This window comes from Coffea arabica, chromosome 1c (genome assembly GCF_036785885.1).
Source record: "Coffea arabica cultivar ET-39 chromosome 1c, Coffea Arabica ET-39 HiFi, whole genome shotgun sequence".
Classification (NCBI taxonomy): Eukaryota; Viridiplantae; Streptophyta; class Magnoliopsida; order Gentianales; family Rubiaceae; genus Coffea; species Coffea arabica.
The window spans coordinates 50,025,892-50,046,666 of NC_092310.1; the positions used below are offsets into that span (position 1 = coordinate 50,025,892).

Consider the following 20,775-nt stretch of genomic DNA (forward strand, 5'->3'; position numbering starts at 1 on the left):
TGTGAACCTATCCAATTTTGAGATTAAAAAAAAACAGTTCTGATTACCAAATTCTACCTAAAAGTGATTTAAGTTCTTCAACATGATCATGGTATTCCACTGATAGGTTGCATTTGAATTAAAGCATTATTACATGATCTTGACATTCCATTGAAAGGTTACTTCTATAATGTGATCCTTTTTTCTTTCCTTCAATTTTTTTTTTTTTTTTTTGTAAAAATACAATGAGTTACATTTTTCAAAAAGGTTTAGATGTTGTTTTTCTACTCTTAAGGGGCCAAAATGTAATTTAGTTGAATCTAAGGTCCATGTGTAATTAATCAAGAATCTCTATCTATTATCTTCAATAATGAAATTCAAAAAATGCTATTTTTTAAATAAGATTTTTCTAATACACGCTCATATTTATTGTTCCCTTGTATTTTGATACTTTTTTTATGAATTAATTTCACTCTTATCAAAAAATTAGTAATTATTTTGAGTGCATAGGTTTTCTGTCAATATTTTGCAGCTTTTGCCTAGAGGTCCATAAAATACAAGACAAATAATTTGGGTTAAAATTTCCAAAAAAAAAAAAAAATAGTGAATAAAGGTTTTTACCACAAAAAAGAAAAAAAAATACAATTCTTTGCCAAAATAATCACACAAATAATTACTATATTAATGACTTCTACTTAATTGATAGTCCAATGATTAGTAGCTGTACAAAATTAAAAATTATCCAATCCATTTTTTTAATTAATTTTCCAAATCAAATTAAATCCTCTATTATTAATTCCCAAGTCCCAACCCGATCAAACCTCAAACAAAAGCCCTCTCACTCTCTTCACTCTTGCCTCTCCCTCGCTCTCTATTTCTCGTACTTGTGCGTGTAACCATGGGGAGTAGTGAGAGAAAGTCTGCCGGAGTATTGGAGCCGACAATGTACACGGCGTCGATGATGGCGATGGTGGTGCTGATTGTGCTCGCGGCATGTGCTGACCTCTGCAACGGCGTTACGGTCGTCGACGTCTATCGCCTCGTTCAGTACGATCTCGCCGGTGTTCCTTTTGGATCTCGATTCGCCTCTCTTAATCATCACGCTGCTTCTTCTCTCTTCTCTTCCGGCGCCGGTAGTGGTAGTGGTAGTGGTGGTGGTAATTCAGCTGCGGCAGCTGATCTCTCGCGTACGGTTTTGATTCTTCCGCTTCGTGAATTGAACCTCGCTCTGATTCGAGGTATGCTTCTTCTTGAGTTTCTTGTTAGTTCTTTTTGAGGTTCAATTTTTTTTTTCGTTTTATGGAATTTTGGTTCTGTTAAATTGCTTTTACCGGTGAAAAAGCTATATTTTCTGTTTTTGCCAGTTAGACTTAGGTAGGATACGGAATGCTGATTGGAATTTAACTGACGATTTTTAAAACCTACACGTGTTCGAGTGGTGCGGATATTGTTGGAGAAAGGAGCGAAAGTGATGCCTTAGAAAATCGTGATGTCAATAATGGTTGCCTCATTTTGTGGTTTAGGACAATTAGTTACGGAATGGAATAATGATATACTATTGGAATTAATTAGGGTAGATGAGACGACAGACTAGATGGACAAATGTAATGAAACAGAGAGAGAAAGGGACTGGTTTGGTCCCTGGTGCATTGCAATTTATGGAAGTAATTTTGATGTTTATGTCTTCAAAGTTTCTTTTAGAGTGACTACATGGTTATGACCGTTTGCAGACATCCAAACCAAGTTGTGAGAAGAATGCTTAACGTAACGAGAAATTTGGGACCTGTATTTCTCTGTCAAAAGAAGTAAAAATAGGTGAACACACTAGAATATTTATATTTATTAGGATGGAGTGGACAAACTGAAGCCTTCTGATAAAATTTTGTGCTTTGGTATTGGACAATATATTTAAAAAGCTCAACTACTACAAAGTACTCATTTTTCAGATCATTCATGCCTAGAATTTTGCATTTATATTGTGTATCTATTGTTATATCCATTTTACATTGGTTATATCAACAAAGAAACTGCATCAATCAGAATCCCGTAACTCACCATGAGTTTTACATCATGCTGGAGCTAAAATGAAAGACAGATCATTTGAGCCACTTCTAATAAGTTAACCTATTGAATGAGAAATCACAGATTTTATAATCAATAGAGTTTCAAAATTTATTCTTGCAATAAGGTTATGGAAAAATCAGAAAGCTTCATGTAGTTGAAGATTGGCTGTTTGAGTGACAATCCACATGGAGTGATAATGATGTTCAATATAATACTATATCATTTAGCAGTTATGTATAGATACATATACTTGCAATCGTGTGTCTGAATTTGTTAAATATAATATCTAAACAATCTGTTGGTGGTCAATATAGAGGTTCGCTTTGGGCTTAAAATGTACTATATACATATTTAGTGAACTAAAGGCATACTCTTGGATGCTTAAACAGGCCAATTCTTTTTTCGCCCCTTGTTTCTTTTCAAATTTCAAGTCTTTTGAAGTGTTAGTGTATGCTTTTGGGATATACTCTAGACTTACTTTAGGTTGGAAAAAGCTAATTCAGAAGCACCTCTGGAGATGTTATTTGGTAACATCTTTTCTTTTCAAAACATTCATGGCAGAATTACCCTTTTAATTTTCAAAAGGATACCTTTGTGGTCTACCATTTTGGCCTACCATTTTGAGAAGCTCTAGAAAATCGCAAGGAAACAAGAACAAGTTCTAACGAAAGGATTAACCTTGCGTTATAATTTACGTTCTGTTTTCTTATTTGGTAAGTTTTTTGATTTGGGTAGTTAATTTGGTATCATATTTAAGAAAAATTTTGATTCTTTGAGCACAAGATAAGGAAATATTATCATCCATGTAAAATTTGGTTTGTTCCTCTGTTATGCAGAATATATTGGACAAAGAAAGATCTTGGGTGGTTTACTTCTTTTACTTCCTTCTATATTTAATCCTGAGAATGTAGACAATACGGGTGAAGCTGATCATACTCCTGCAGAAGATGTTTCAAGGGACATCTTAGTTGAACTTGAGCAGTTGCTAATACATGCCAACATTCCTGTGAGTGGATCAAATGATTTACAGTTTTCTAAATTTTGGTACTGACTTGCTGTTGCTTTTTTTTTTTTTTATTGATTCATGAACCTGGCCACTTGTCCACTTGTCTTTTATCACGGTTTTCATGCTTTTTGTATTGCCTTTTTATATCGTTATGTTTGAATTGTTTCTTCTATCTTTGGAAGTGGATGCCCTTTTAGACATTGGTGTGACATCACAATTTTGCTGTCCAAGGTTTGCCTTCTCTGGCACAATATCTACAAAGAGTCAAAGACTAAATTTTGGTTCTTGTTTTGTTTTGATTGATAGACCACAGCATAGAAGTCCACTTATGTTCGGTACGGGCAGTGAATATATTAGAACATCGATCATAGTATCTGTTTTATGCTTCTCACCTGCTTTTGGGTTAATCATACTTTGGTCTTTATCTATCTGCTTAAGGCGGTGGATAAAAAACAATCTAATAGAAAAGAAAAACCTTCCACCTCGCGAAAGTGGGAAGAACTGAAGATTTAAGTTGGAATTTCAAGTGATTTTTGTGTGCCACAGCCACTTCCCTTACTTGAATTACAGCTTGCCTTTTTTTTAAATGCCTGAAAATTGGTGTTCTGCTAATCCCAATGATGATCTTTTAATCTTCTTTTGTTGAGTCGAAGCTTAATGTTTGTGTCTTACTAACATAAGTGGTGGTCTTTAATTATGTGTTATGCTCTTGCAGTATCCTGTTTATTTTGCTTTTGAGCATGATGATATCAATGCTGTGCTGGTGGATGTCAAGAGGAATGATGTTACTGGTCAGCCTGCAACCGCGACCACAGGCGGGTTAGTTGATAAACTTGTAGCCCATGTTTCTAAATTTTTTATCTGCTAACTGCTGGAGCATTTTAATTTGGGGAAATACCAAGATTAGACAGAAAAAATGTCTATTTCTATTTTTCATTTATATATGTGTGGAAGCACTTCAAATTGCTATTGTTTTATGTCTATGCCAGATATTTATCATGTGTGATGCTCTGGTTTTCTTTTTGCATGTAACCATTATTATCATATAGGTCTTTGTTGAAATTTTGCATTTGGATGATGGTTGGCATATTGGCATATTGTTTGAGTACATTAAAATCTCTTCCATGATAGACAAGATTCTCTATTTTGGAATATTATACTGGCTTGGGATATTGTGCACCTGGTGCCTTGAGTTTTATTATCTGAGTTAATCCTTTTTGACATCTTAATTATTTCAGGTACAAGCTCGTTGTTGCTGCTCCAGAACCAAGGAAAATAGGATCTCCTGCCATCACAAACATTCAGGTATATGTCACCTTTGCCTTTTATCTTCCAAGTGTACAGTTATCACGAACTGCTTGAGTTAGGTGGGGATGCATTTTAATTACAATAGTCAATCATCTCAAATTACATATCTTTATATTTGCAGTTAATATAAGTCCACCTTGCCTGTGTGCTTTGATTGTCATGTCTCTAAGCTTGCTTGGAGTTGATCTATGCTCTTGTATTTGTATTTTTCAGCTGATTTATTTATTCTTAAAGCAAACTGTTTGGTGACCGTCTGGGACTATATTTATGATGTAGGATTTCTTGTCTGGCAGTGGAACATTGTTTGCCTATGAGCTTCTGCTAACAATTATTTTGATGTCATTTGATTGAATGCTTTCTTTTAGTTTGGGACGTTAAATTTTTGAGCTTGAACACTATAGGATTGAGTTTACTGCATAGTATTTTTTTGTAATGAATTTTTTACACAACCTTCATCAGTATAATGCTGTCTTCATTAACTATTAGATGATTCTAGCTCTATCTCTGGTATAAGTCACTTGTGATATATGGATACTGCTCTTGATCTTTTGAAGATAACTTAAGCACTTGATATTTGTCGGATTACAGGGATGGTTGCCAGGACTGAAAGCTGATGCAGATTCAAATCAACTTCCTACTATTGCCATAGTGGCATCATACGACACGTTTGGGGCTGCACCTGTAAAATGCTTTCATATGTTTGATATAGATCTTCAGGTTTTTTATAATTACATCTTTTTGAAATTTTTACTGTCACAAACAGGCACTGTCTGTGGGAAGTGATAGTAATGGAAGTGGTGTTGTGGCTCTTCTCGAGATTGCTAGGTTGTTTTCCATTTTATATTCCAACCCCAGGACAAGAGGTAGATACAATTTACTGTTTGGTCTGACATCCGGTGGGCCCTATAACTACAATGGAACTTATAAGGTAATTTGTTCTCTGCGTATCTTTTCAATAATTTATGTCAATGTTTGATTTTGAATTGTTGTTCTCCAGTGGCTTCGCAGCTTTGATCAACGTCTACGTGAGAGCATTGATTATGCTATTTGCTTGAATAGCATTGGCTCATCAGGCGACAAGTTGTGGGTTCATGTGTCAAAACCTCCAGAAAACGCATACATAAAGCAAATCTTTGAGGTACTTTCCATTCCTCCACTCAAAAAAAAGTATGTCTAGGGAGATCAGTAATATTGAGTTCTAGCATCTTGCAGTGGTACTTCTGGTTTGACTGGAGGTGTTTTGCAGGGTATTTCTAGTGTTGCTGAAGAATTGGGGCTAGAAGTGGGTCTTAAGCACAAGAAGATAAACATCTCTAATCCTCGAGTAAGTTAATTCAATTGATTGTATCAGAACAAGGCATAGGATGGCATTGGTAATACATATGTGAAATAAAACACTTACGTCAGCCATTGTTTGATTAGATGATTAAATTAATTGTGAACTTGTCTTGTTCTGCTTTTGGGATTGATGTCTATATAGGTGGAGCTTACAGTTTAGGTACACTTTCCACAGAATATATGTACCTGTAGCCTACAATTCATCATGGGGACCATTCCCTGTCCTCTTAAAACTCTTTGTAGGTTCCTATGCTTTATGCAGTTTGTTATATGCTTATAGAACTTTCTAGTCCTGTCCCTACTGCTCGTCTGGAACCATGTCACTAGAATGAGGCTGTGGATAAGTTGTAAATTATGATAGTAAAATATACTTTTGTCTTTTACTTGTTGAAGCTATGTCTGGCTCTTTCTTTGACTTTTTTGCCTGTTGATCCATATCATTCATAGGAGATGATGAGTTGAAGTGAGTTACTGCCTGTCAGTTGGACAGCTTTATGCTTGTCTTTCTACAAAGGAATGTTATACTATGGGATGAATATGTATCTTAATGAAGAAGTTAATTAATGAAGATTAGGAATAATACATCATTGGAAGATGAGAGGTCCTTCTAATGAATGTATAGAATTCTAGAAAAGTTTCAGTTACTTCAAGGATATGCTAATGACATTCATATCGAGCATATATCCATACTTGCTTAGTGGTAATAGAAAATTGATATCTGGCTGTAGCTTGTATGGTGATGGCCAAGAAATGTAGAGGTAGGGATTGTGCTGCCTGTTAAACTGTAACTCATATGTGCATTTTCAAATTCAGTGGATTTTTTTTTTCCACCTGCAACTCATTAGGTACTTGTGCCTTTTAGAGATGATGCAAAATTGAGCAATTTTTGTGCATGGGATTTTCTAGTGTTTTGATTCTACACTAATGCATTTAAAACGCTGTAGGTAGCCTGGGAGCATGAACAATTTTCAAGGATTCGGGTTACAGCAGCTACACTCTCAGAACTCTCTGTTGCCCCTGAGTTGCTAGAAAGCACTGGTGGTCTGTCTGATAACAGGTATTGGAACTTGAGCCTTCTTATATTTGTTTTTCCAGGGGAACTCTTGTTCTGTTTGAGTTAGGCATTTGATAAAGTAACTGGCTTATTCTGCAGACACTTTGTGAATGAGGCTTCAGTAGTTCGAAGTGTCAAGTTAGTTGCGGAAAGCCTAGCGGTAAGGCATCAACATCGGTCTTATCCTCTACTAGGAATTGTTGTTCCATCTACTAGATTGCATATTGGGTGAACATAATTTTTATTGGTCTGTCAGACATTAACACCAGCATGTGGACCCTCAACACTCTTTACTGATTATAGAAGCGTGACATTTTCTAATGAGTGTCCTGTAATACAAGTCACTTGTCTAGCCCGAAAATGTAGGCTGTCCTTGAAGTTCATGCCATATATATGAGATTGCCTTTGCTTGGATGAGTGCAAACTAAATGAATCACTTTGAAAGCAGTCAAATTGTGAACTCTGATAGGGTAGTTAGTAATGCTTCTTGCACTGCAGGAATTTTTGTACGCTCAGTTTGTGACCTTAGGTTGGTTGAGACTTTAGTTGGTATTTAACTTGAGCTTTTGCTTTCAAAGCTTGGAGTCAAAGTAAAATTTTTTCCTCTAATATTTTGACAATTAGTTTGCCAAAAAGGTAAGTCTTACTGGTGGAAAGACTTGGGGCTTGTAACAGTTGCTAGTTGATGAGCGCATGCTGTTTTCTCAGTTGAATATCAGTGACATGCCAATTGATGAAACTGAATTATTAGCCAACCGACTTATCCCCTTCCAAAGTGATGGCAGTAACTATGACCCCAGAGTGTGTATGTGATGAACTATGTTTTGATTTCTTTTAAACCTATTATCCTACAGCTTCTTCTAGAAAGTCCTATTTTATATTGCTGCTGGTGTTTAACTGTAGAGTTGCAAAGGATTAACTTATGTACTTGATAATGGGAAAATGAAATCTATTAGGAAACTAGTTTCTTTTATCTGATACCCTCTAACTGAAAGTTAATGTCTATTTGGTGTGTGCTACCCTTTTTTGGTTCCCTAGAGACATTTGATTCTGATTTGGCATGTTCATCATTTAGATACTTTTGTTCTAAAGTTCCAACGGATTTTGATGGTTAATTTGTCCAGTTGAAGGTTGATTAGAAGAATACAATGGTGTGTGCAATTGGATTTAAAGTCCATGTCTGTTTTGAAATAAAAATCAGAAACAAAATATGTTTAGTCAATTATGAATTTCATTTTATATGCATTTTAACTTCACAACTTGCATATTTACGTAAATCACAGCTTAGCCTTGTTAGTTTTGCATTCATTGATTACTGCATTCATCCCATATATTGCTTACTTATTGGCACTAATACTTCTGATTTCTCAGCTTTTCAATGATGACCAGATTTAGGTTGATCCATCTCGTGCAGTTTTCTGATTTGTGATCTGTGACAATGCATTTGAAAAACAAGTGTGTGTTACAAAGCTTTTTAATTTTCTGATGAAGTGGTTCCCTTGTTTCCAGAGGCATATATACAACCAGGATGGGAAAAACATCAATGTCTTTGCTGATGATAGTAGTTTGGCTGTCAATCCTTCTTATATACGTTCATGGTTGAACCTTCTATCTACAACACCACGTGTGGCACCATTTCTTACAAAAAATGACCCACTCATCATGGCACTTAAAAAGGTTCGTAACAACGAACTTGAGTATGTTGTTTTATTTGTAAATTTTTGTTTGTTGCTAATATTGGCTTTGGTGGCTTATACTTTATGGACAAGACAACCAAAAGCTATTCCTTGGCCTGGACTAGTTTTGTTGCTTGTAATGTTTTTCCCGTATGAGCTTATGACAGCTAATGCTCTACAAACAGATTGATAGCTTTCAATTGATAGGCTAAATTCAGTTGCTTCCCTTTCTACTTAGCATCTTCTTTGCTTTTGCATCTCTTTATCATTGTTTAAAGTTTCATGTACGTCTTTTAGCCAGTGTGTTTTGCATTTATCAAATCTGTGCTTCTGCATGTTGGCAGGAATTGACAGAGCATACTGTTGAGGTGAATGTACAACATGAGGTGCTCGATGGGTTGTTCACTTTCTACGATTCAACAAGTAGTCAATTACATATATACCAGGTGACTGGATATAACTTGTTTCCCCATTTTTGCTATGCGTATACACATTCACACTATTGCACGTGTAGATTCAGAACAAATTAAATACTTGACTAGACAGGACAAGTAGTTAATTGCTCTGCCTGATAGAATCTTGTATTTGTCAAAGAAGAAGCATATGGAGGAGGATATAATGAATCAATGAGTAGGTTTCTTTGACAGCAAATTGTTGGCTTGGAATTTGAGTCTGGATTCATACTTAGTTCTGTTAGCCATGACTCGTGGGGGTGCTCTTTACATCTGAAAAATAGTATCTCAGGTTTACAGTGCAACTTGTGAATAACAGCCTCGTTTCTTGTCCTTCCTCAAACACTATGCCTTGCCATTGTCGTTGGTGTTGAAGATCTGGCAATTAATGAAGCTACTTTCGCTTGATAAGTTGTTTTCAGGTGGCTATTGAAATGACTATGATTAACTGATGTCATTGCAGGTGGCCAGTGTGACATTTGACTTGCTTTTGCTACTCGTACTAGGATCGTACTTGATTATTCTTTTCAGTTTCCTTGTTATCACAACCAGGGTATGTCTTTCGAATTGAAATTTTTTTTTTTTTTTTTTAATTCAGTCTGCTTGGACTTCATTTATTTATTATTCTATGTCTCCCTCTGGTCATTAATTCAGTTTGAATTGAAGCCTTTGGTGTTCTTACCTTAAAATCCTGGTTAAGCAATATGAATACAAATAGCAAATAAGAGAGAATGACATGTAAGCTCGTGCATGGTGTCTGCAGGGTCTTGATGATCTCATCAGCATATTTCGTCGCCCCCCCTCGCGAAAAGTAAAAACAGCTTGAAACAAGAAACAGGATGTTTAGCAATGGATCATTGCACCCTTGGGGGTTGGCATTTTTAGCCTGAACTGGAACCTGCATTGGATGAGAGTACTTCGTGACCTCTACTGGTATGTAGATCAGGCAGCCATCTCGAAGTAGAATTTTTGCAATCTAGAACGAGGGAATCATGCGTCTCCAGAAAATTTTGTTTAATAGGTGTAATCTTGTAGACTTACACAAGAAAGGCTGCGGCTTTCATGTTTTAGCGCCTACAGGACCAAGCTGCCAATTTGACTATAGATGACTGGCCAATCTATGAAGGCCAATCTTTTGACGTTTAAATTAAATCTTTCCTTTCATTAAATGAAGACTCTAGTGCATGTATTCTCAAGCATGATGAACTTGATTTCTCCGAAGGAAACAAGAGCACTGCTTCAATAATAGAGAGATGATTTGGGCGACTTGCTAGTTTGACCGACCTCGGACAAAATATGGGTTGAATTAAACTCATGTGGATTTTTTTTTTTTAATTAAACTCTTAAACATAATATTTGTGTTGGTGCGTGTTTTTAGGGCATAAATTTCAGAAGTTAAACCTCTTTATGTTTTTTCAATTTTATTATTCTCTTCAGATTGAAAATGTTTGTATCTGATAATCTTGACATGACGACGCCTTTGGGTTCTCTTGTTCTCCCACGGAGCGAGGAGTAAAGGCAAAAGCGTCCAGAATTTTGAGCTCACGAACAGCAATAAAACAAACTTTTATGATACCTTCGCATCTGAAGACATTAATCACTAACCATCCAATGTTACACTTGCCATGAGACCTTCAAACATCAATTGCTCTTGGTGGCAACGTATTGATCGATGCGGAAAATAGTTAGACAATGAAAATATTTTCTTTCAATGTTTTTTTCTAAGTGTAAGTGAGAGATTTCGAATCCAAGATTTCGAATCCCAGATCTCTTACTTACGCTTCCTCTCTAATACCATCTAACCCTTCCCTCCTCTCCTTTTCTTCTAAGGTTACGAACGATTGACCCAAAAAAATGCAAAAGGAAAGGGCAGAAATATATGGTACAAGTTTATATTACTAGTAAAAATTTAACAATGTCCAATTTTGATTGTAAGAAATTTTAAAATCTTACGATCAAAACCAGCCACAACAAGAAGCTTATATTTGTGAGAGAAACCTTCGAGTATGAAAATTAGAAAAACCTTATCCATCTTAATGCTTCTGTCTAAATCAACAGGAAAGATCATACTATGGAACTAGGGCTGCAACGAGTCGAGTCGGGTCGAATTTTGAACTAATCGAGCCAAGTCTCGACTAAATTTTACCAAAGATCGAGCTCGTCGAGTCGAGCTTTGAACTAATCGAGCCGAGTCTCGACTAAATTTTACCAAACTCAAGCTCGACGAGCCAGCAATTTTCGAGCTCGAGCTCGACTCGAATCAAGTCGAACCGAGCTCGAAAAAAATAAAAAAATAATTATTTTATTTTTAAAAAAATAAATAAAATAATATTTTTTTCTTAATAAATAATAAAATATTAAGGATATATACATAATTTTATTATGAAAATAAAAAATATATATATATATATATAATATACATAATTTTATTATTAAATAAAAATAAAAATAAAAAATATATATATATACTCAAGTTCGCGAGCCTAATGAACTTAATATTCTGAACTCGAGTTTGACTCGAGCCGGCTCGAGCTCGACTCGAGCCGCTCGATTCGTTTGCAACCCTATATGGAACCCTACTGGAAAAGATATCACATTCCACGTCATAAAATCCCCTAAAATAAAAATTAGTGACAGCTACAACCCTCAGAGCATATTTGCAGCAAACCCTAGTTTTCCATTTTAATTATTAACTAGCTTGATATCATGACCTAAACAACCAATTACAAAGCAGTAGAGATAAGTTGTTCAATATCTTAAAGAGTCTCAAAAGAACTTCTCTTCCTACACCTTAATGGTTCCTCAAGCTTTAAACCGTTTCATCTTCCCATGCCAAAACTCAAAAAGAATCCACTGCACCTTCTAGCTCATTTTATATCAGATAGCCCAAAAGTTAGAACCCACCAAGGAAGGAGGGGAAAAAATTGCCAAACCTATAACAACATAATACTTCACCACAACTAGTTCCTCTTTCTGGCAATACCTCCAACTTAAAATGGCCAATAGTTCTACACTTTCAAATCTGGCAAATTTAATGTCTTTCTACAGAGGTCGGTATAGTTTTCCAACATTAGCTGTTCATAGAATAGCCAGGCTTGTGAAAAGATTTCACACCGATCATGCAGAAGAATGAAGCCATCTTTTTCCAGCATTATCAATATTGTCCTTTCCCAATACCTCAGTCAACACCATGCATGAAAACTTCGTCTTGGCAGGATGTATTTAAAACTGATCTCAAAAGGCTACCTCACTAGGGTTCAGGCTCAATACAGTCAAGTACAATGCGCACAAAACCATAAAAAGCACAAAGGATCAAGAAATAAACTAGTCTGTGCAGCAAATAAACTATCAAAGCCAGACAAAATAATACAGTAACAATGTTCTGAGATCTTAGCATAAATAAAGTCAATCCTATACAGAAGATGTCTTAAACCAAAGTATATTCATAAAAACCTAAAAAATGCACAGTAAGCAATGACTTCACCAAGTATATAGCAGCAATTGATTGGTCATGATGAATGAGCATTCAGCACTGCCCGGTAAACCATGTCGATGAATTGATTATCCTACCATCAAAAGAGGAGCTAATCAGATGCACTGAGAAGATATGTTAACTATAAGCATGAATCTCAGCATTACAGTAAAAGGAAGCATAAATTATCACAAGGTCATCATGTCACCATGAGAAATGGAAGCTCATTCTAAATGCAGCAGCGCTAGATGGGACAACTGTCACCATTGGATGGCATAATCTACATCTGCCTCATCAGTCAAAGTTCAAAGCACAGGTTGCTCAATCTCAAAACAAAATTAACCAAAATCTTTAGCCGCCTGGGAATTAGGATAGTAAAATTTATGGGCTTCAGACCACCACCATGGCAATAGGATACAACATTATCAAGTATTTAGTAGTTCATGGACTATAAAGTGAATTGAGGACATGCATAATTCTTTGTGATGTTTGATATCTTTCTTATTACATGAGTTGGCCTCTTTCAGAAATTAGTACTTCGAGTCTATAACTTAATAATGCAGGTTAAAACAACTTTATAGCATACAGGAATCAGGTGTTTTATACACCATTATATTGGTAGGTCCTCTTGTCAGCTGTCAGTTATATGCCTGCACATTTTGTTTTCATTTCAATTTTGTTTTTCTGGGATGAGGAACCATCTATCTATCTATCTATCCACCCGATCTGTTGTCTTTCTTCACTCTCTTTTATCAGGTTCTTAAAGAAAGATTCAAGAGAACCTACAGAAACGAGAAAAACATTCCCTTAATCAAACTTGACCAACTCCCAGACTAACAGCTGCTCCAAATCCATTATTCTTTCTCATAAAATCACTCTACAGATCCACTAAATACTTCTAATATTAACTGCATAAGACCTCTTAATACAATTCATTCTTTCCATGTAAACACCGCAGGTTTTAATCTAAATTTTTCTCTTCAAGAAGACATAAACACACCAAAATTTTCAACTAATGGATGTGCTTTTTGATGAACATATAGCTCCATTAATCTGCAATTTTAAGAAATGGATAGATATTGAAACAGATGCATTGTTATCTTCTCATTCCTTTATAACCTTCATTCATTGAACCCCCAACCACACAAACTGTATTGTGTCCAATTATCAAAAGTTGTAACCAAAAAACCACAAAGATTAAACACTAAAACTACTCCTAGCTTTTCAGAGTCAGGTCATAAGAAACTAAGCACATACAAGAAGACAGGTAAGTTGTCATACGTACCTGAACAAGTACCAGAAGCGCCTCACGAACTTTGTCTCTGGAAATAGCAGGTGCATAGTTAGGCGTAGGAGCAGCAGTTGGGGTAAGAGATGGTGGGGGAGTCGGTGGTGGAAATGGTTGAAGCAAAGGAGCACCATATGGGCGCTGGAGGCTCCCAGGAGGATGGAGTGGGGGAGCAGTTGGCATAGATGAAGAGACAGGCGGCACCATAAGTGGAGAGGAGGAAGGAGGGGGACCAAAAAAGGTTGATGGCTTCACTAAGTTAGCTGATCGCTTGGTATCAGTGTTGTGTTCAGGAGTTTCAAGGAGAGGCATTAGGGGGTTGGTTGTTGAAAGAGGGGGAGATGGTGTTCGTATTGTTGCCGTAGGAGGTGTAACAGCACCTTGTGGACGGGAAGATGGAACAGGTGCAGATGGATGGTAAGGTTGACCACCAACTGTTGCATTAGCACTTCCAACAGTCATAGCAGTCTGAGAATCATATTACAAAACATCCAACTCATTATGGTTTTAACATAATAAAATGGAATTTGGAAAAGGAAAATCACAGAAAAATTACACCAGAAGTAAGACAACACAAATAGAAAAGAATCCAACAAAAATTAAAGATATACAAACGCATTGGTAGATATTGAGTGTAAGCATACGAACAAGAATCAAGCATTTTATTATATCCCATTGCAATGTTATTGGTTTCACTCCTTTCCTTTTTTAAATAAACTATCTTTTCCAGCGGTGGGAGGGTAGGGTCGAAATCAATGACAGAATGCCCAAATTATCAAATTAAGAAAACTTCAAAATGAATATTCCAAGGTGAAAGAAAACGAAAACAATAGGTGCACTTAAAGAAGTTCAAGAATGAAAACTAAAAGCCGAGAGGAGAAAGAGATTTACACAGAGGCAAAAAAGGCTATTGATTAACTGCAATAGCAAGCAAAGAAGGCACTCTAACAGCAGCATATTATTAAAAAATCAATAGAAATCACTACCAGAGTACAGTATCAAAAAGCAATAATATTGGAATATTGAAATATTTTAGGGTTGAAAAAGGGAAAAGTTTTGGTTAGATTGTGCAAAATGATGGGCCAAGGAGGATTTAAATCAAAGGCAAATCAAAATTACAGCAGTTGAAAGCTATATGCATACACTAAAAAAATTTACAAAGGAAGGATCATCAGGAACATCTGCAACATTTGGGGAAGTTGACGATGGCGGCTCCAGTGGACCATCCATAACAGCCATAGTTGGGACAGCTTCCAATTCCTCAAACTCACTGCACCAAATCAACAAATTATGACTTCCCACAAGGTATACAAGGGAAAAAAAAGGAACAACTATTGGAAAAAAAAAACTGATGAGGTGAAAACCACTCAGAGAGAATACGAGACAAAAAGAAAAAAGAAAAAAAATGCAAAAAGATTTTACACTTGAGAGATGTTGAAGAAAATAAATTACTAGGCCATATCCCAAGGAGGTTATTAAAAAAAATTTTACACAAGTGTTTGATGCCTTGGGGAGATGGTATACATTTTGAAAATTCACAGAACCAGTAATTAGGTGTCCCAAGACAGTAAATAGATAGTTGCAATCCTTGCCAGAGGATATACACCTGTTCAATTAATCTATTAAAGTACTAAAGACAAAGTACAAACATTACCAGATATTCAAGGATCATATTTGACACGTCAGCTGTAGACTTTAATTTCAAAGCTTTGCGGGTCACAAAGCCCATTTAAAACTGAGAATGCACAACTACTAAAAATGTAATACTAATGACCCATCATTTTGTCTAGGATCAACTTACTCGAAACTGCTGGTTGCCCAATTAAGGGTAATCCAGCCTATCAGTCTGTCCAAGCTCTGATATAAACATCTAAAAAAATATAGTAAATGATAATTTCTTGCACTCGTTCTATTGTGCTTTTCCAAACAGAGGTATCCTTTCCTTCTTTTTACCCTATTTTTTCATTTTTTGGGATATAACATCAGCATAATTATTTAATTTGCCCACTGTATTTGTAATAACTTTATTTCTTTATTTATTTATTTTTGGACTCAATTTTTCAAACTGTCAGCTTTCATTATTAAATCTTCTTTTTGCATGCCTCACAGATAGATTATGTAACCAGATACATACAAGACAACTGACATGTTATGTGTTTCTTCAAAGAAATTTCAGCTTGTTACCAATTATATAAGAATTCATTATTATAAAACTCTACATAGACAAACTATGACTTCTCAACCACGAGTGCAAAGTGATAATTATATCTCTTCCTGTATTGTGCTAATTCTAATGCATATTCTTGAAATGGTTGAGTGTTTCCTTGAAAGCATTCTAATTGTTAAGGTAATAATTTCCCTAGATGTTGACACTTTTCCTCTGTTTGATTAGAATGCAATGCAATTGCAATAGTGATTTCCAGGTACCTAAATACCACAACCCTTTGAACTAAATGTCTGTTATCTAGTTTCCACTTCATTCTTTGGTTCTGCAATTAAGAAGTTACAAGATCTTAATGCCAGTACGTTAAGAACTGTTAGCATGTCCAACTGTGATCCAAAACATTATCCAATGTAGACAAGATAAATGTACTTAACCACAATACCCTTTGTCTAACCCCTAACATTAAACTGCCAAAACCACCTTTAACAGCCTATTTAGTGACAGCAAAAACCCCCCTGCACGATATCAAACATAACCTACTTATGTTTATACACATAAATGTACATGTGTGCGTATGCATCCTGCAGATATTATGGCAGATCCAGGTGTACTTCATTCTTTTCAACGGATTTAGTTTTTCTTGATGACGTTGGTGTCTTATCGTTATGCTTATAGCTTGTGATTTTTTCCACTTTCTTATTCTATTCTTTTTATTTAAGGTTGATGGAGATTCCCAATAAGACCTTTAGACAAGCAAGGGGGCAAGGGGACATCAAATTGAATGCATGTGAAATCTGATGTAAAAGATATCTACAATGCATAATTCTCCCAGAACTATCAAAAAGAAGGGGAAAAAAAGACTAAAGACAAAAGATACTAGAAACTAAGATATTACATATTTCTCAATTCAGAGAATGTGAACGGAGAAACGGTCTATTTGACTTGTGAAGCAATAGAAACAGTCTATTTGACTTGTGAATGGAGAAACTAAGATATTACATATTTGTTTCCTTGTGAAGTCTAGCCATCAAGTAGAAGTGCAAATTAATGGATGATTGTACGTTGTAACGCCATTTGACTTGCTTATGCTGGCCAGGGAATCCAAGTTAATCAATAATATAGCTTGCCATCAATAAATCGACTATTGCCATCTCAATATTTGAAGTAGAGAACATCAGCAATCTAATCATAATCAATCTACTGTTTCTATAGTGTCAGGGGCAAACATCATCGATCATACACATCTTGTTATTGCACTTCTCGAACTGAAATGTGGAATCAAATTCAAATTGAAGTAACTTGTACCACAGACTCATCACATGCCACAAGGATGAGCAATAGAAAACTAACGCATAAAATATTCATCCCAAAGTTTTACAAGACTCAAAATGTACAGTACATTAAGCAGCTGGCAATCGACACAAACAATGATTACCTCTTTGCTGAAGAGACTTTTGATTTTGTGGGCACCTTGGAATATGCATTCAGTATCCTGATTCATACATAAGATGAGAAAGATTAAAAAGTTAATAAGTGTCAGAGAAAAGGAAATAATAGTGGACTGCAGCATTTTCGATCCTCTTTGGTAACATATATCATCATCTAGTGGAATTAATGGACCAGTACAACCAAACTAAACCAAATACAACTATTGCCCAGTCAACAATAAGTATCCATTACCCAAGAAACTATATATTGACCATAGTGGCTTGCTGTCACATCATTGAAATCTGAAACACTATCACCCTTGGTTCCATGTCAGAGTAAAGGAAAACTTAAGCAGCAACAAAGGACAGAATCAACAATTGGAACACCCCCCCCCCCCACCAAAAAAAAAATCCTCAAATCAGAGGTCAGGAAGAATATCAATCGTCCAAATTCTACAAGTCACTTAACAATGATCTACACTCCCTAAATTGAACCTGTATACTAAACCTATGAGAAGCATCCCGTAACAGACATATAAGTGTCCAATTTGATTTTCTGTAGAATAAGAACTGGATATATTTTTCCCTCTCCAAATTTGATTGTTGATAGAACAACATACATTCCACAAAAACTGTTATTTTTCATTCTTAACTTTCGTAATCAACAATTCATTCAGAGTTCCATATTTGTCAGAATAGTCAACCAAAAGAAGTTAAACTGACAAGGATCTATAACAGAAAGAATGCAGGGACAAAAATAATTATATTCTCAACTGAAGAGATATATGAAACATGGAAGCCAAGGAAAACACAACAATTAAAGAAAAATACCACAAAGAAATTAGCCAATACCTTGTAAAGAGATTAGCAACCTCTTCACATTCATGTGCATTATAGAACCATATTCCATTCACTTCCTGGGCTGCATTGCGGTACAATAAATATGGCACCTGTACTTCAAACTCAAAGTCTTCCAAGAGATTCTCCACCAAATTATCTGCTTGTACAAAATAACTTATACCTCTTAAAAAATTTCAGTCACACTGTAAAATCATACAAAGTATCATACCATCTCAAACAGAAAGGGCAGCAAAAAGGCATCTTTTATTGCTCTCTATGACAGCATTGGCAATTTTCACATGTTTATGATTGGCAATAAAAATTCTATGGAGATCGTTAAGACCTTTTAGCCATATAATAACTACTACGCTACGTCATAATCCCACTGTAGATACCTTTTATATGTTTCTTCTCTTAATCTGATATATGGTGGACAGAAGGTTGCCAAACTCTTAAAACAATCTCATTGGCAAAAGAGAAAAATGTATAATTTTTTCAAAAGAAGGAGACAAATATTAGGCAGAAAACCATTTATTCCGTCAAAAACAGGTACATCATAATACATCACAATATTAGCTGGAAATACGACAGATAGTTCTATGAGTATTCAGCAATTTCAAGAAGCAAATTATTTTTTGTCACTCAGCATACAATTGAAGCCAAACAAACACAAGTTCAAAGCAACATAAATGCCACAGTTGACAAAATTGATCACGATTTACTGTAGACTCAGTATAGACACTTTGCTTCATTTAGTAATGAGAAAGCAAAACTGTTATTGGTTAATCTTGTATACACAGACACCCTTGAAAGCATGCCACCTGTGCAAAAAATGAAGTTCAAATTCAAATTGGGATTAAGTGGCATGTATCCAAGGGTGCTAGTGCATACATCGTCAATGTATACAAGATTAATCCCACTGTTATACTACAAAACCACAATATTTTAGATGCAAATAGAGATCAGTTCAAACTTCAAAGTCAGAGAGAGAGAGCTCAGAACTAACTAATATTAGGGATGAGAATGATGGTTTACATATGAAGATGGTAAATTTGATCTATCTAAATGAAACAGGGATTTTACACATGTTCATTTTTGTCTTCCATTCATACTCTTAAGTTAAACGCTTCGCTGTTGACAGGAAGCATCTTTAACTCATGAGCAATACATTACTAACCAAAAGCTTGGGCAGTTTATCTGTACTTATACTAGAAACATCGTGACAAATACAGGCCTAAAACCAACTAAAATTCAACACCCTCAAGGCTGTACTCTGCAGCTTCAGAGCAGTCACAAAAATCTCAATTATCTATCGTCATATGATCCATACCAAGCACAACATTCATTTTTCCACAGGCAATTCAAATAAACTGAAGATACTGCTCTTTATAAAGTCCAGGCAAACAGTGATTATTTACAAGTTAATTCCTGTTTCTGACTTATGACACAGTTTAACACTTATCTTTTCCATTATAAAAAGTAGATGCTCTCAATGAACAAACTAAACACCTACAGTTAGAAATAAACCAATCTCATCACACTGATATACTCATTTCCACGACAAAAACATAGCATTAAAATCCCAATAAAAAAAGGTATGAACATCTGAATAGAATGACACATGAAGCTGATCACCGTTTTTTACCATTTTTTTCAAATACTAACACACCTGTATTTCTCCTGTTCATCACAATAAACTGAAAGCGAGGTTGAGTATTCCTGAAATACAACCACAAAAAACAGTTAATTTATAGTACTACATAAGTACATGCATTGAATTAAGCTACATTCTGCTACAGAGACAGTAAGCACATTAAAACCCTAGCTTTCCAATTTTTTCAAACACAAATCGGAAAATAAAAATGCGAACACCACACCTCTTGACTACAAAAAGAGATCCTTCGACATCTTTTCGACTCTGCAAATTTAATCAATCACTCAAATCATTTCCAATTTCTCGCAAAACAGAAAAACAAAACTCAAATGAACTAAAAAAAAATTTTTTGTTTAACATATGCACCCATTGGCTTGTGTCGATGTTGAATTCATAGAAAGTAACATGAGCGGCGGTGATGAGAATTTCTTCAACGAAAGGATCGATTCGTTGCAGAACAGTCAAATTCAGCAGCTTCGTGCTGTTTTGGTCTAGATTCGGCATTAATTTTCCATTGTTGCTCTGCGCCATTAAATTTTTTTTTTCCTACAATTAATCTCTTCCAAATTTTCCTCCTCTCCGTCCCCTCTCCTATATGTATATGTATATATAGATAATGTGTGTGTGTGTGTGTGTGTGTGTGTATATATATATATGTATTGAAAGCCTAAGCTGAAGAGAGTGGAGGCTGCTTTCTTCTTCGCGCCTGTGATTTTTGGTAAAACTTCGGAAATTGTTTCTGCGCTTTTTTTTTCTATTTTATTATATTTTGGAGGTGCTATATAGATCGCATTTGTGGTAACAAGGAGGCGACACGTGCATAGTAGCCAGGTGCGATTGATACTGCGAGCTCGATTAGAGTTCCTTGTACTCCAGATTATAGTACAAGCTTTTATGCAATATGTGCAATATCTTAGTGTTGTACCTTGTTTAATGATGGATGACGTGAAGGGTGGCCTGCTTTAATTTTTTTTTTTGGGTTTGTTACTTTTTCTTTCATTTAAATAAAACTCAACTAGATCTTATAGATTTTTAATATTTTTGCTTTTTATA

At 35.5% G+C, this 20,775-nt stretch overlaps 2 protein-coding genes across 3 annotated transcripts; one reads left to right on the top strand and one right to left on the bottom strand.

Moving 5' to 3' along the window:
• Nucleotides 1-785: 785 nt before the first annotated feature.
• LOC113741885 (uncharacterized) lies at nt 786-10,143 on the top strand. The gene is made up of 14 exons (XM_072075521.1): nt 786-1,217; nt 2,880-3,049; nt 3,765-3,868; nt 4,288-4,354; nt 4,946-5,038; nt 5,121-5,285; nt 5,355-5,495; nt 5,604-5,681; nt 6,640-6,752; nt 6,849-6,909; nt 8,259-8,426; nt 8,770-8,871; nt 9,341-9,430; nt 9,641-10,143. Exons 1-14 carry the CDS (start codon nt 878-880, stop codon nt 9,701-9,703), a joined length of 1,755 nt encoding a protein of 584 aa, XP_071931622.1. The 5' UTR covers nt 786-877; the 3' UTR covers nt 9,704-10,143.
• A 2,101-nt stretch (nt 10,144-12,244) lies between these two features.
• On the bottom strand, nt 12,245-20,475 carry LOC113726342 (mRNA-decapping enzyme-like protein). 2 transcript variants are annotated; one of them, XM_072075527.1, is made up of 8 exons: nt 20,089-20,475; nt 19,946-19,986; nt 19,738-19,787; nt 18,081-18,225; nt 17,237-17,293; nt 14,781-14,907; nt 13,635-14,105; nt 12,245-12,443 (listed from the first exon to the last, which is right to left on the bottom strand). In XM_072075527.1, exons 1-8 carry the CDS (start codon nt 20,251-20,253, stop codon nt 12,387-12,389), a joined length of 1,113 nt encoding a protein of 370 aa, XP_071931628.1. In that variant the 5' UTR covers nt 20,254-20,475; the 3' UTR covers nt 12,245-12,386. The 2 variants fall into 2 exon arrangements, with proteins under 2 accessions (XP_071931628.1, XP_071931630.1); XM_072075529.1 differs by having other exon boundaries at nt 14,796-14,907; nt 20,089-20,455.
• Between the last annotated feature and the right edge of the window lie 300 nt (nt 20,476-20,775).